The 14,894-nt window shown below is 49.8% G+C and overlaps 2 protein-coding genes across 2 annotated transcripts in view; one reads left to right on the forward strand and one right to left on the reverse strand.

Annotated features, from left to right (window-relative positions):
* The window catches only part of LOC138672441 (uncharacterized), a 654,503-nt gene that overhangs the window by 414,405 nt on the left and 225,204 nt on the right, over window positions 1-14,894 (reverse strand). The window lies entirely within an intron of this gene.
* The window catches only part of LOC138672435 (zinc finger protein 665-like), a 29,783-nt gene that overhangs the window by 6,524 nt on the left and 8,365 nt on the right, over window positions 1-14,894 (forward strand). Inside the window, exons 2-6 of the mRNA XM_069760407.1 lie at window positions 11,129-11,278; window positions 11,408-11,587; window positions 11,670-11,793; window positions 11,877-11,974; window positions 12,173-12,263. Coding sequence (XP_069616508.1) covers window positions 11,201-11,278; window positions 11,408-11,587; window positions 11,670-11,793; window positions 11,877-11,974; window positions 12,173-12,263 — 571 coding nt within the window. The 5' untranslated portion in view covers window positions 11,129-11,200. The remainder of the gene's footprint in view (window positions 1-11,128; window positions 11,279-11,407; window positions 11,588-11,669; window positions 11,794-11,876; window positions 11,975-12,172; window positions 12,264-14,894) is intronic.

A 14,894-nucleotide genomic window follows, 5' to 3' on the forward strand; every position in this document is an offset into this window, starting at 1 on the left:
TCGTTTACACTGTTCCACAATATCCTTCCCTTCGTGTCTCTCTCTTGGATACCACCGCGGGGTGTGCAGGCGCAGTTCCGTTACATTCTGCTCTGTTCGCTAGGCACCTGCCAGGTTCCCACGCCTGACACGGACCCCCCTGTGTCTTCTCCCTGCAACACCCCCTGCCACGGGATGTTGCCTGAATCCAACCCAGTCAGCTTCTGACTAACTTCCTCCCCAACCCCTAGTTTTACCAGTGTGAGGAGTGGCCCAATAAATAAAGCCTTTTGCTCCCCCTAGTGGCCGGAGTGTGAAGTGTAAAGTGTTCTGGTGATACCTGGTCAGGAGAACTCATAGTAACATAGTAACATAGTTAGTAAGGCCGAAAAAAGACATTTGTCCATCCAGTTCAGCCTATATTCCATCATAATAAATCCCCAGATCTACGTTCCTTCTACAGAACCTAATAATTGTATGATACAATATTGTTCTGCTCCAGGAAGACATCCAGGCCTCTCTTGAACCCCTCGACTGAGTTCGCCATCACCACCTCCTTTAGTGCCATCAGACGTACCATCACTCCCCTTAGTAGCAGAGCGCCATACTGCAACGACCAGATCTCTGGGGCGCTGCACTCCCCCTCGGTTAAATCCAGTACTCCTGGACTGGGAAGAAGAACAACAATACATTGCAGCAAAAGACATACAAAATTTTTGAAATGCTTAAAACAGGTAATTAGAATAATGCTTCCCTTTATGGGAGGTGAGGACACTTGAACGTTACAAACAAAAACAAGGTTAAATATTTTTAAATAACATTCTGACTATAAATAACTCTCAGTACTCAGCCGGGTGTTCTACTAAGTGCAAACTCTGAACAATAATTTAACTTTTCCTTTAAGGGCGTATAAGCTGAACCCACTAAAGGCGCGGATCCGCGCTTTCCTTGACCGCAACACTGCAAAAACGCTAGTGCATGCCCTTATCATCTCCCGCCTCGACTACTGCAACCTCCTACTCTCTGGACTCCCCTCTAGCACTCTGGCACCACTCCAATCCATCCTACACTCTGCTGCCCGACTAATCCACCTGTCCCCCCGCTATTCCCCAGCCTCTCCCCTGTGTCAAGCCCTTCACTGGCTGTTATGGCTGGCAATCAGGCAACACAGCGTGCAGTAATCAGCGCACATACAGAGATCTGGCAATAACCAAAAACAATAGGACGAGCTCTGAGACGTGGAATCTCTGTAGACTGCAGTACCTGATCTATCCTCACACAACTATAAGCAGCAGTGGATTGCGCCTATAACTACCTATGCAACTCGGCACTGCCTGAGGAGCTGACTAGCCTGAAGATAGAAATACAAGCCTGACTTACCTCAGAGAAAAACCCCAAAGGAATAGGCAGCCCCCCACATATAATGACTGTTAGCAAGATGAAAAGACAAACGTAGGAATGAAATAGATTCAGCAAAGTGAGGCCCGATATTCTAGACAGAGCGAGGATAGCAAAGAGAACTATGCAGTCTACAAAAAACCCTAAAACGAAAACCACGCAAAGGGGCAAAAAGACCCACCGTGCCGAACTAACAGCACGGCGGTGCACCCCTCTGCTTCTCAGAGCTTCCAGCAAAAGACAATAGCAAGCTGGACAGAAAAAAACAGAAAACAAACTAGAAGAACTTATCTAGCAGAGCAGCAGGCCCAAGGAAAGATGCAGTAGCTCAGATCCAACACTGGAACATTGACAAGGAGCAAGGAAGACAGACTCAGGTGGAGCTAAATAGCAAGGCAGCCAACGAGCTCACCAAAACACCTGAGGGAGGAAGCCCAGAGACTGCAATACCACTTGTGACCACAGAAGTGAACTCAGCCACAGAATTCACAACAGTACCCCCCCCTTGAGGAGGGGTCACCGAACCCTCACCAGAACCCCCAGGCCGACCAGGATGAGCCACATGAAAGGCACGAACAAGATCTGGGGCATGGACATCAGAGGCAAAAACCCAGGAATTATCTTCCTGAGCATAACCCTTCCATTTGACCAGATACTGGAGTTTCCGTCTAGAGACACGAGAATCCAAAATCTTCTCCACAATATACTCCAATTCCCCCTCCACCAAAACAGGGGCAGGAGGCTCCACAGATGGAACCATAGGTGCCACGTATCTCCTCAACAACGACCTATGGAATACATTATGTATGGAAAAGGAGTCTGGGAGGGTCAGACGAAAAGACACCGGATTGAGAATCTCAGAAATCCTATACGGACCAATAAAACGAGGTTTAAATTTAGGAGAGGAAACCTTCATAGGAATATGACGAGAAGATAACCAAACCAGATCCCCAACACGAAGTCGGGGTCCCACACGGCGTCTGCGATTAGCGAAAAGCTGAGCCTTCTCCTGGGACAAGGTCAAATTGTCCACTACCTGAGTCCAGATCTGCTGCAACCTGTCCACCACAGAATCCACACCAGGACAGTCCGAAGACTCAACCTGTCCTGAAGAGAAACGAGGATGGAACCCACAATTGCAGAAAAATGGAGAGACCAAGGTAGCCGAGCTGGCCCGATTATTAAGGGCGAACTCAGCCAACGGCAAAAATGACACCCAATCATCCTGGTCAGCGGAAACAAAACATCTCAGATATGTTTCCAAGGTCTGATTGGTTCGTTCGGTCTGGCCATTAGTCTGAGGATGGAAGGCCGAGGAGAAAGATAGGTCAATGCCCATCCTACCACAAAAGGCTCGCCAGAACCTCGAGACAAACTGGGAACCTCTGTCAGAAACAATATTCTCAGGAATGCCATGTAAACGAACCACATGCTGGAAGAACAAAGGCACCAAATCAGAGGAGGAAGGCAATTTAACCAAGGGCACCAGATGGACCATTTTAGAAAAGCGATCACAGACCACCCAAATGACCGACATTTTTTGAGAAACGGGAAGGTCAGAAATGAAATCCATCGAAATATGTGTCCAAGGCCTCTTCGGGACCGGCAAGGGCAAAAGCAACCCACTGGCACGTGAACAGCAGGGCTTAGCCCTAGCACAAATTCCACAGGACTGCACAAAAGCACGCACATCCCGTGACAGAGATGGCCACCAGAAGGATCTAGCAACCAACTCCCTGGTACCAAAGATTCCTGGATGACCGGCCAGCACCGAACAATGAAGTTCAGAGATAACTTTACTAGTCCACCTATCAGGGACGAACAGTTTCTCGGCCGGACAACGATCAGGTTTATTAGCCTGAAATTTCTGCAACACTCTCCGCAAATCAGGGGAGATGGCAGACACAATGACTCCTTCCTTGAGGATACTCGCCAGCTCAGATAACCCCGGAGAGTCGGGCACAAAACTCCTAGACAGAGCATCCGCCTTCACATTTTTAGAGCCCGGAAGGTATGAAATCACAAAATCAAAACGGGCAAAAAATAACGACCAACGGGCCTGTCTAGGATTCAAGCGCTTGGCAGACTCGAGATAAGTCAAGTTCTTATGATCAGTCAATACCACCACGCGATGCTTAGCACCCTCAAGCCAATGACGCCACTCCTCGAATGCCCACTTCATGGCCAGCAACTCTCGGTTGCCCACATCATAATTACGCTCAGCAGCAGAAAATTTCCTGGAAAAGAAAGCACATGGTTTGAACACTGAGCAACCAAAACCTCTCTGTGACAAAACCGCCCCTGCACCAATCTCAGAAGCATCAACCTCGACCTGGAACGGAAGAGAAACATCAGGTTGACACAACACAGGGGCACAGCAAAAACGACGCTTCAACTCCTGAAAAGCTTCCACGGCAGCAGAAGACCAATTAACCAAATCAGCACCCTTCTTGGTCAAATCGGTCAATGGTCTGGCAATGCTAGAAAAATTACAGATGAAGCGACGATACTGTTGTGAATTCTGTGGCTGAGTTCACTTCTGTGGTCACAAGTGGTATTGCAGTCTCTGGGCTTCCTCCCTCAGGTGTTTTGGTGAGCTCGTTGGCTGCCTTGCTATTTAGCTCCACCTGAGTCTGTCTTCCTTGCTCCTTGTCAATGTTCCAGTGTTGGATCTGAGCTACTGCATCTTTCCTTGGGCCTGCTGCTCTGCTAGATAAGTTCTTCTAGTTTGTTTTCTGTTTTTTTCTGTCCAGCTTGCTATTGTCTTTTGCTGGAAGCTCTGAGAAGCAGAGGGGTCTCCTTGTACTGTTATGGCTGGCAATCAGGCAACACAGCGTGCAGTAATCAGCGCACATACAGAGATCTGGCAATAACCAAAAACAATAGGACGAGCTCTGAGACGTGGAATCTCTGTAGACTGCAGTACCTGATCTATCCTCACACAACTATAAGCAGCAGTGGATTGCGCCTATAACTACCTATGCAACTCGGCACTGCCTGAGGAGCTGACTAGCCTGAAGATAGAAATACAAGCCTGACTTACCTCAGAGAAAAACCCCAAAGGAATAGGCAGCCCCCCACATATAATGACTGTTAGCAAGATGAAAAGACAAACGTAGGAATGAAATAGATTCAGCAAAGTGAGGCCCGATATTCTAGACAGAGCGAGGATAGCAAAGAGAACTATGCAGTCTACAAAAAACCCTAAAACGAAAACCACGCAAAGGGGCAAAAAGACCCACCGTGCCGAACTAACAGCACGGCGGTGCACCCCTCTGCTTCTCAGAGCTTCCAGCAAAAGACAATAGCAAGCTGGACAGAAAAAAACAGAAAACAAACTAGAAGAACTTATCTAGCAGAGCAGCAGGCCCAAGGAAAGATGCAGTAGCTCAGATCCAACACTGGAACATTGACAAGGAGCAAGGAAGACAGACTCAGGTGGAGCTAAATAGCAAGGCAGCCAACGAGCTCACCAAAACACCTGAGGGAGGAAGCCCAGAGACTGCAATACCACTTGTGACCACAGAAGTGAACTCAGCCACAGAATTCACAACAACTGGCTTCCTATCGCCCAGAGACTCCAGTTCAAAACCCTCACACTGACATACAAAGCCATCCACAACCTGTCTCCTCCATACATCTGTGACATGGTCTCCCGGTACCTACCTACACGCAACCTCCGCTCCTCCCAAGACCTCCTTCTCTACTCCCCTCTCATCTCTTCTTCCCACAACCGCATCCAAGACTTCTCCCGTGCTTCCCCCATACTCTGGAACTCTCTACCCCAACATATCAGACTCGCGCCTACCATAGAAACCTTCAAAAAGAACCTGAAGACTCACCTCTTCCGACAAGCCTACAGCCTGCAGTGATCCTCAACCTACTGAACAGCCGCACAGCCAGCTCTTCCCTCTCCTAGTGTATCCTCACCCACCCCCTGCAGACTGTGAGCCCTCGCGGGCAGAGTCCTCCCTCCTTATGTACTCGTGTGCCTTGTTATCTGCTCATGTTTAATGTATTTGTCTATATTTGCCCTGTATTCACATGTAAAGCGCCATGGAATAAATGGCGCTATAAAAATGTATAATAATAATAATAATACTATAAAAGACTGTATAAATAACTCAACTTTTCTTTCCGTTCTAACTTCCCCAATGCAGGACCACCTAGCTCCTTGGCTGGGCCTACTGTCATTGTTCCGACCATCATTCTACGGTTCTCAGGAGGACTCTCTCTCTCTCTCTCTAACCCCTACGGGTTCACTTCAAGCTTTCCTGTCCTCAATCTTTATTAACATTATCAAACTTTACTAACTTTCAACATTATTAACGTTTCGATCTTTTATAAGGCAACATGTCAACATTCCCTTTAAGAGGGAACCAGGTCTCTAGAAAGTAGTGCAGATTCTCTCTCTGCAAGTCCACTGAAAGCAAGACCTTCTGCGTCATGTCCAGAAGCATTATCTTCGCAAAGTCTTCTTTCGCTTGTAAAACCAGTAGGGAGCACCTTTAAGAAGGTGCAAACTATATACAAAACAGTTTTGAATCATTCACTGTTCATGATCCGGCAGTCTTTTAAACAATGATGAACTTGTGCAAAAATAGAAAAAGAACTATAAACAATAGGGATCCCGGGTAAACAAAGGGACCCCTTTAAGAGATAACCCTGGACAGGTTTAAAGCAGCAAATAGGAACAGTTAACTATGTACATATGTCGGGGTTTCGAGGTTTAGTTCTATAATAGGTTGCAAGGCATCCATCGGTAACGAACACTTCCCGGCCGTGGAAGCCCTGGTCCCGTGTTCTCGCCTGATGCAGTGTCCGTGTCGTGGGTTCGTCACTCAGGTGCGGCCAGGTCACCCAGGGTGTCTGGATCCGAATGTCAGCTTTGGTTGCAAGTTCAGTAGCGGCGATAATGCACACAGTGGTGACAGGGGTGGAGTTCGTCAAATCAGGGTTAGTCGTAGTCAGGACAGCAGGTGGCACCATTACCGGCTCGCATCGGTAGACATTTCGAGCGCACGACCCTTGCGCACTCCGATGGCGGGTGTACGTCACCTGATCCCCTCTATGTAGCAGCTGTCAGTCACCTCTATCGCGGCGCGGGGCCTTCACATTGTAGCTAGTAAAGAAGATTTCCGTCGGTAGCCCCGGATCCTGTATATAGCCTCAACCCCGCTTCAGGTGAAAGGCTAGCACAGTTCCCCGCTTTACCGGACTCCCTTTACTGCGTTCTGTCTTTAGTCCTTGTACTTTCGGTGGGTCACTTTGTTCTGTCTCTTTTCGGTCTTTCCAGTGTAAAATTAGACATTGTTTATATTGTTCCCAGGTGAGCGCAGCGATGCTGAGGCCCTCCTGTCTAGTCCCGTCTGGCCCCATCCTTGGGGTGTCCCATTGGAAGATCACCCCCTCTGAGCTTACATCCAGCGGCATCCCCATAGTTGTCGGTAGCAGAGGCACCAGCTTCTCCATGGTGCCGGGGGCTATAACCACCAGCTCAGTAGCAGGGAGTCGGTCGCTGTCAGGACGGGGAGCGGTCACGGGAGCCGGATCGATCAGGAGGGCAGGGGCGTTTTTCATACCTCCGTTTGATGTGGTTCCACCGATGCCGATCGATTGCATTGATGGGGACGCTGGAGTCGGCTGCAGCTCGGACCGCGGTTCTCCCGGAGCGGCCCTCAGTGACTGCTCCGATCTCCATTGCTTCACATCGGCTGGCTCCACGCTCGGGATAGGCTGACTCGGCTCCTCCGCCCGCGGCTCCAAGAAATCCGAGCCCTCCAGCCGCGGCAGATTCGAGTTCTGGTCTACCTCCGGCTGACGGGGACGGGCCAAGATCGCTCCTTCGTCGTTCGGGCACCCGCTGGTCGTCATCCCCTCTCCGGGGTCTGCAATGGCACTCACACGCTGCTCCTCCATTTCCTGGGGGTGTGGCTCCTTCTTGGCTTGGTTCCCGACGCTGCAAGTCAGGGGGCGGTTCTCCTCTGCTTTGGTGCAGATCATCCCTCCGCAACAGTAATCGGAGGGGGCGGTCAGCACTTCTGGCACCACTTTGATAGTCTCCTCCCATGGCACGCCCTCCTTCTTCTCCGGCGCTCCTCGTGGCGCGGCAATGGCGGCGGTTTTGGCGCGAATCTTGCGGCAGATAGCAATACACAGTCCTTGCAATAAATCACAGTCCAACATGTTTCAATCACAGTTCCAAGGCACACATGACCTGCTTCTCAGGCTTAAGTAGGATCCTGTTCGGGGACGCCAAGTTGAAGCACCCCCAGACACAGGGCCACGAGTTCTCGGTACCGGGCCTCTCTGGTTCGGTTCTGAGGCTGTCACGGTGGCTAGACCCGGTCGGCGACCCTGCTAAGGGGCGTCCAATAAAGGTGGTGCAGTCTGTCAGGGGTTCGTGATGCCACCTGTGGTGTTCGGTCAGGGTGACCGACGCTGCTGTGGGGTCCGCTGGGGTGATGGAATGGCAGCTGGATGGTATAACTTCCCACAGGTGAAGTATGTCCCCAGGGCTTCCCAGTAAGGTAGATGGTAATGTGTTATGGACCTGGTGGTTAGGAGCACCCGGAACGACCTGATGGTTAAACTCACACAGGACAAGCTCTGGGAAGTGGGAGCTCTGCTGACCACAACCCCTAATCCTATCACACAACTAGAAATAGCCGTGGAGCGTACCTAACATGACCTAGACGCCACTTCACAGCCTAAGAGCTAACTAGCCCTAAAGATAGAAAATAAAGCCTACCTTGCCTCAGAGAAATTCCCCAAAGGAAAAGGCAGCCCCCCACATACTGACTGTGAGTTAAGATGAAAGTCACAAACACAGAAATGAAACAGGTTTCAGCAAAGGGAGGCCCGACTTACTAAACAGACTGAGGATAGGAAAGGTATCTTTGCGGTCAGCACAAAAACTACAAAAGACCACGCAGAGTGTGCAAAAAGACCTCTGCACCGACTCACGGTGCGGAGGTGCCGCTCTGCATCCCAGAGCTTCCAGCTAGCAAGGCAAAATCATGAAAGCCAACTGGACAAGGAAACAATGAACAAATAATTAACTAGCAGGGACTTAGCTTCTGCTGGAGTAGACAGGTCACCAGAAAGACCCAAGAGCGAACATGGAGTAACGATCTGAGTGGAGTTAAATAGAGCAGCCAGCCAACGAATAAACTACGTCACCTGTGGAAGGAACCTCAGAAGCAGCAGCTCCACTCACAGCCACCAGAGGGAGTCCATGGACAGAACTCGCCGAAGTACCATTCATGACCACAGGAGGGAGTTCGATAACAGAATTCACAACAGTAATGGTGTAGGGTGCAGTCAATAACGAGGACACAGGGTTGCAGTCTCTTTACCTCTTTACTGAAGACTTCAGGATCCTCAATCCAGAGCACGCTTAACTGGGCTATCTGAGACCGGCCGGTCCGATGGGCACATCCATAGTTTCCTTTGCAGATGGAAATCGTTGCCTACCACTAGCGCCTGTGTGTTGTAGTCCTACCCTGCTGAGCATTCGGAATAGTCCTCACAACTGCTGTTCTCGTTCGTTCGTTCTCTACAGCTCTCTCTTTCTTTGGTTCCAGATCTTTCTAGTTCAACGTCCCCCAGGTATGTTATGGCTAGGACGCACCCGTATGACTGGAAGGCCTGGAGTTCTTCCAGGATCCTAGAGACGCCCCTCTCCCACAGTTGCCCCCTATGTCTTCGTAGGTGTAGTAAGGTAGACAGCCAACCTATAATTAACTGTCCTGCGGAGTTCGAAGTAAGGCCTAGAGTCAGTTACTCCCGCGGTGTTCCGGCTACGCGCCTCAGTAGGATGTTGCCTCGGTCTCACGGCACGACTCCTACTGGTTCTCCTTTGTGCTTGATCTCGTTTCTCACTGTTCCACAATATCCTTCCCTTCGTGTCTCTCTCCTGGATACCGAAGCGGGGTGTGCAGGCGCGGTTCCGTTACATTCTGCTCTGTTCGCTAGGCACCTGCCAGGTTCCCACGCCTGACAGGGAACCCCCTGTGTCTTCTCCCTGCAGTACCCCCTGCCCCGGGATGTTGCCTGAATCCAACCCAGTCAGCTTCTAACTAACTTCCTCCCCGACCCCTAGTTTTACCAGTGTGAGGAGTGGCCCAATAAATAAAGCCTTTTGCTCCCCCTAGTGGCCGGAGTGTGAAGTGTAATGTGTGCTGGTGATACCTGGTCAGGAGAACTCCTTAGTGCCATCAGACGTACCATCACTCCCCTTAGTGGCAGAGCGCTATACTGCAACGACCAGGTCTCTGGGGCGCTGCATTATGGTAGCTAGATGGTATAATTTCCCACAGGTGAAGTGTATCCCCAGGGCTTCCCAGTAGTGTAGGTGGCGATGATGTGAGGCGCGGTAAATAACGAGGACACAAGGTTGCAGTCTCTTTACCTTTACTGAAGACTTCAGCGTCCACAGTCCAGAGCACCAGATCACAGGGCAGGCAGAGTCTGGCCGGCTTGAAGGCAAGTTAGGAGTCCCCTTATCCAGGTGGAAATCAAAAGCCTTCCTTCAGCGCCGTAGTGTTGTCGTCCCTTACTGCTAAAAGCTCACATAAGCTTGTGGGGAGTCACCTAGCAAGTAGGATCAAAAGCTCCCCCTGGTGGCCTGGAGTGTGAATGTGTTGTTGTTTGTGGTACCTGGTTGCTGTTATCTCTTCTTGCCTTCAACCGTAACATCACTCTCCCCATGAGGAAAGCAATGCTACTGTGACGACCAGGACCCTGGGGCGCCACACATAGGGTTTGTAAAAATTATCCCTATGGGCTGAGTCATAGTTGATGAAGGAAGGAAACGGGTTTTTATGGGAAGGGGTTGACGTTAACAGCAGTAGCATGAATCAGCATTTTTGGTGAAATTAAGTTGGCTTGCTGTCTTCTGGAGGGATTGCAAACTGTGGAGCTATCCAGTCCTTGTTGAATTTAATCAGAGTAAGGCCGGGATCACACATACGCGAGATACGGCCGAGTCTCGCAGGTGAAAACCCAGCTCTGGCGCCCTACTACCGTCCAGTCAGTGCCCGGCGCCTGCTCCATACTCCCCTCCAGTCAGCGCTGACACAGGGTTAATGGCAGCGTTAACGGACCGCATTATGCCGCAGGTAACGCACTCCGTTAACGCTGCTATTAACCCTGTGTGACCAACTTTTTACTATTGATGCGGCCTATGCAGCATCAATAGTAAAAAGATCTAATGTTAAAAATAATAAAAAACAAAAAACCTGCTATTCTCACCTTCTGTCGTCCGCCGATGCGCGCACGGCTGCCGCCAGCTTCCCTTCCCAGAGATGCATTGTGAAATTACCCAGAAGACTTAGCGGTCTCGCGAGACTGCTAAGTCATCTGGGTAATTTCACAATGCATCGCTGGGAACGGAAGCTGGCGGCAGCAGCACGCGCATCGGGACAGCTTCGCTGGACGCTGGCGGGTGAGTATATAGCTATTTTTTATTTTAATTGTTTTTTTTAACAGGGATATTGGGCCCACACTGCTATATACTACGTGGGCTGTGTTATACTGTATACTGCGTGGCTGCTATATACTACGTGAAAAATGTGATTTTCTATTCCACAGGCTTCCACACAGATTTTTCTGCTTCCTATTTAGATGTAGAAAAGAAAACTAAATCCTGTAAAATAATAAATCTCCTCCTATGTTTCCCTTATTATTTCCAGTAATTGTATTATTACAGGATTCTTCTGATGTTACATCGGCTCATCTTCTCATTCAGGTCTCTACAACATCGGATCCTCTCAGTGAAGATCTTCTACAGAAGAGAATTGTCCTGATTTACCCATCAGTGATGGATATGGACAGAGACAAGATGGCGGAGAGGATATTACACCTCACCCTAGAGATCCTCTTCCGGCTTACTGGAGAGGTGAGAGATTCTGATGACGTCACATTACATCATTCTTATCTATGGGAATAACAGATGGACAGAACTGGAGAGGTGAGGACTCTGGAAATGTCTGTAGAGAGATTTATTAATGTATCTCTCCATTACCAGGATTACACAGTGGTGAAGAAGACCTCTAGTGATCGCTGTCAGGACCCTGTGTCTGAGGGATGGGGAAGACCCCTGAGCCCAATCACGGGGCCTCCACCTCACACCCTGATCCATGAGGACATCAATGACCAGAAGATCCTAGAACTCACCTACAAGATGACTGAGCTGCTGACTGGAGAGGTGACACTGCTGGGAATGCTGGGACATTATACAGTAACACTATGAAGGGATCGGGGGATGACGGTATCATTGTATGTGTCAGGTTCCTATAAGGTGTCAGGATGTCGCTGTCTATTTCTCCATGGAGGAGTGGGAGTATTTAGAAGGACACAGAGATCTGTACAAGGACGTCACGATGGAGGTTCCCCAGCCCCTCACATCTCCAGGTAATAGACAGGACTAAATACACACGGCCTATAATTATCTGTATGTAAAGAATGAATTCAGTCCCTGTATGTGTTCCCTCCAGATCTGTCCAGTAAGAGGACAACACCAGAGAGATGTCCCCGTCCTCTTCTTCCACAGGACTGTAACCAAGAAGATCCCAATGCTCCTCAGGACCATCAGGTAGATGGAGAGAAGGTGTCAGGAGATCTCCCCTATGATGTGTAGACGCCGGTGAAGGTCTTGTGCTCAGTCTTGTTTTATCCTCCAGTATTATATGATTTATACTTGTGTGATGAGACCGGTGGAGACGGCAGGATTAGAGCTGATCATAGATGGGACTTCTCCATCTGTCGGTGACTTTTACAATATTTGTTTCAGGGTGAAGATCTGACCCATAATAATACTACAGAGACATATGTGAGGGGGGATGAGCGGTGTAAAGAGGAGATTCCTACATATGGCTACCCAGGTGAGTAGTGACCACTAAATGCAGAGAGGTCACAGATTCTCCTCAGTCCCCGGCTGTGGCTGCTTTATCGGTGGTGTAGTCCGGCCGTATCACCATCGTGTGATCACCATTTTACCTCTAGACCACAACAATCTCCTCCACCCAAAACTGTTCAAATGACTTTGTGTATTGAAAGTTCTTTTATATGGAACTTACAACCAGGAAGATCCATCTATCCCCTGTAATTAGAAGACTCTGACCGATACCTGCGCAGATGTGTAAACTACAAAGCCAAATGACAACCTAGAAAACGCTGACAAGTTAGAAAATCACTTGAAGAAAAACATGATGATGGGTCTATAGGAGAAAGCGGAGGGTAATGATGCTGGTGGCTTCCTAGATCCCTGAGATCTTATCGGATGAATCTCCCTTCTGTGCTGCTGAATGTGATCATATGCTCCCTACAAGACTAGGTCCAGTCTTCTGGCCAAACTTCACCTTTATGATCGACAACAATTAGGGTATGTGCACACGTATCCTGGAGGACTGCGGGTTTTTCCGCAGCGGATTTTGAAAAGCACCTGCAGTTTTCTATTGGAGCTGGTGTTTCCGCGCGTTTTTTTCCGCAGCATGTGCACTGCGGTTTTCATTTCCCATAGGTATACATTGGACTGTAAACTCATGGGAAACCGCTGCGGACCCACAGCTGCAGAAACACTGCGGATCCGCAGCAAAATCTGCAGCGTGTGCACATAGCCTAAATGTGCAGTGAGGCCAAGTGTGAATTTCTGTGCAATAACAGAGTTTCCTTTATTCTGACTTTTCAAATTTTTGCAAAAAAAACTAACTTCAAACAGGATTGTGATAAACTACATAAAACATCACACCGGTGCCATGATCTATCTCTGAGCTCTGTGTGGCTGATGGCTGTAATATACATTTATTCCCGCCTGCTCACACCCTGGTTTCATGGATTCACTCCATATCATAAATTCCATTATGTCTTTTATCCTAAGGAATTCAGATTACTGCACAATTCTTTCCAGAAATGGGGGCGCTAATACTTTCTCTACTCTTTTGGTCAGGACTCATAGTAGCGCCAATGGTGCAACTCCAGTTTAATGTTGAAATTCTCCCTTAAAACATACGTTGTTGTTGGGCATGTAACATATAGTTTTATTTTCTGTTTTTCTTTTTACAGGTTTATTGTGCTTCTGCCATCCTGCGCCCCCATTCTGTCATGTGCTGCTCCCATCCTGCGCCCCTGTTCTGTCATGTGCTGCTCCCATCCTGCGCCCCCATTCTGTCATGTGCTGCTCCCATCCAGCGCCCCCATCCTGTCATGTGCTGCTCCCATCCTGCGCCCCCATTCTGTCATGTGCTGCTCCCATCCTGTGCCCCTATTGTCATGTGCTGCTGCCATCCCACACCCCCATTCTGTCATGTGCTGCTCCCATCCTGCGCCCCCATTCTGTCATGTGCTGCTCCCATCCTGCGCGCTCATTATGTCATGTGCTGCTCCCATCCTGCTCCCCATTCTGTCATGTGCTGCTCCCATCCTGCACTCACATTCTGTCATGTGCTGCTCCCATCCTGCTCCCCATTCTGTCATGTGCTGCTCCCATCCTGCTCCCCATTCTGTCATGTGCTGCTCCCATCCTGCTCCCCATCCTGTCATGTGCTGCTCCCATCCTGCTCCCCATTCTGTCATGTGCTGCTCCCATCCTGCACTCACATTCTGTCATGTGCTGCTCCCATCCTGCTCCCCATTCTGTCATGTGCTGCTCCATCCTGCGCGCTCATGCTGTCATGTGCTGCTTCCATCCTGCGCGCTCATTCTGTCATGTGCTGCTCCCATCCTGCTCCCCATTCTGTCATGTGCTGCTCCCATCCTGCTCCCCATTCTGTCATGTGCTGCTCCCATCCTGCTCCCCATCCTGTCATGTGCTGCTCCCATCCTGCGCGCTCATTCTGTCATGTGCTGCTCCCATCCTGCGCGCTCATTCTGTCATGTGCTGCTCCCATCCTGCTCCCCATTGTGTCATGTGCTGCTCCCATCCTGCGCGCTCATTCTGTTATGTGCTGCTTCCATCCTGCTCCCCATTCTGTCATGTGCTGCTCCCATCCTGCTCCCCATTCTGTCATGTGCTGCTCCCATCCTGCGCGCTCATTCTGTCATGTGCTGCTCCCATCCTGCTCCCCATTCTGTCATGTGCTGCTCCCATCCTGCTCCCCATTCTGTCATGTGCTGCTCCCATCCTGCTCCCCATTCTGTCATGTGCTGCACCCATCCTGCACTCACATTCTGTCATTTGCTGCTCCCATCCTGCACCCCATTCTGTCATGTGCTGCACCCATCCTGCACTCACATTCTGTCATGTGCTGCTCCCATCCTGCACCCCCATTTTGTCATGTGCTGCTCCCATCCATATGCCCTGTATGCTGCTCCATAAAGGTTGATGACCCCCATAAGATGCTCCATAGCATAATATGTCCCGTATGCTGCTGCGATTAAAAAAAAATGACATGCTCACCTGTCGTCGCTGGGTGCCGAGTGCCAGGGGCCTGAGCAGGCGGAGACACCGGCGCACTATGTGGGTGAGGTGCCGGAGTCGCTGCTGGCTCAGGTCCCCGGCACTTGCGATATTCACC

The sequence above is a fragment of the Ranitomeya imitator genome, chromosome 3, assembly GCF_032444005.1.
Source record: "Ranitomeya imitator isolate aRanImi1 chromosome 3, aRanImi1.pri, whole genome shotgun sequence".
NCBI lineage: Eukaryota > Metazoa > Chordata > Amphibia > Anura > Dendrobatidae > Ranitomeya > Ranitomeya imitator.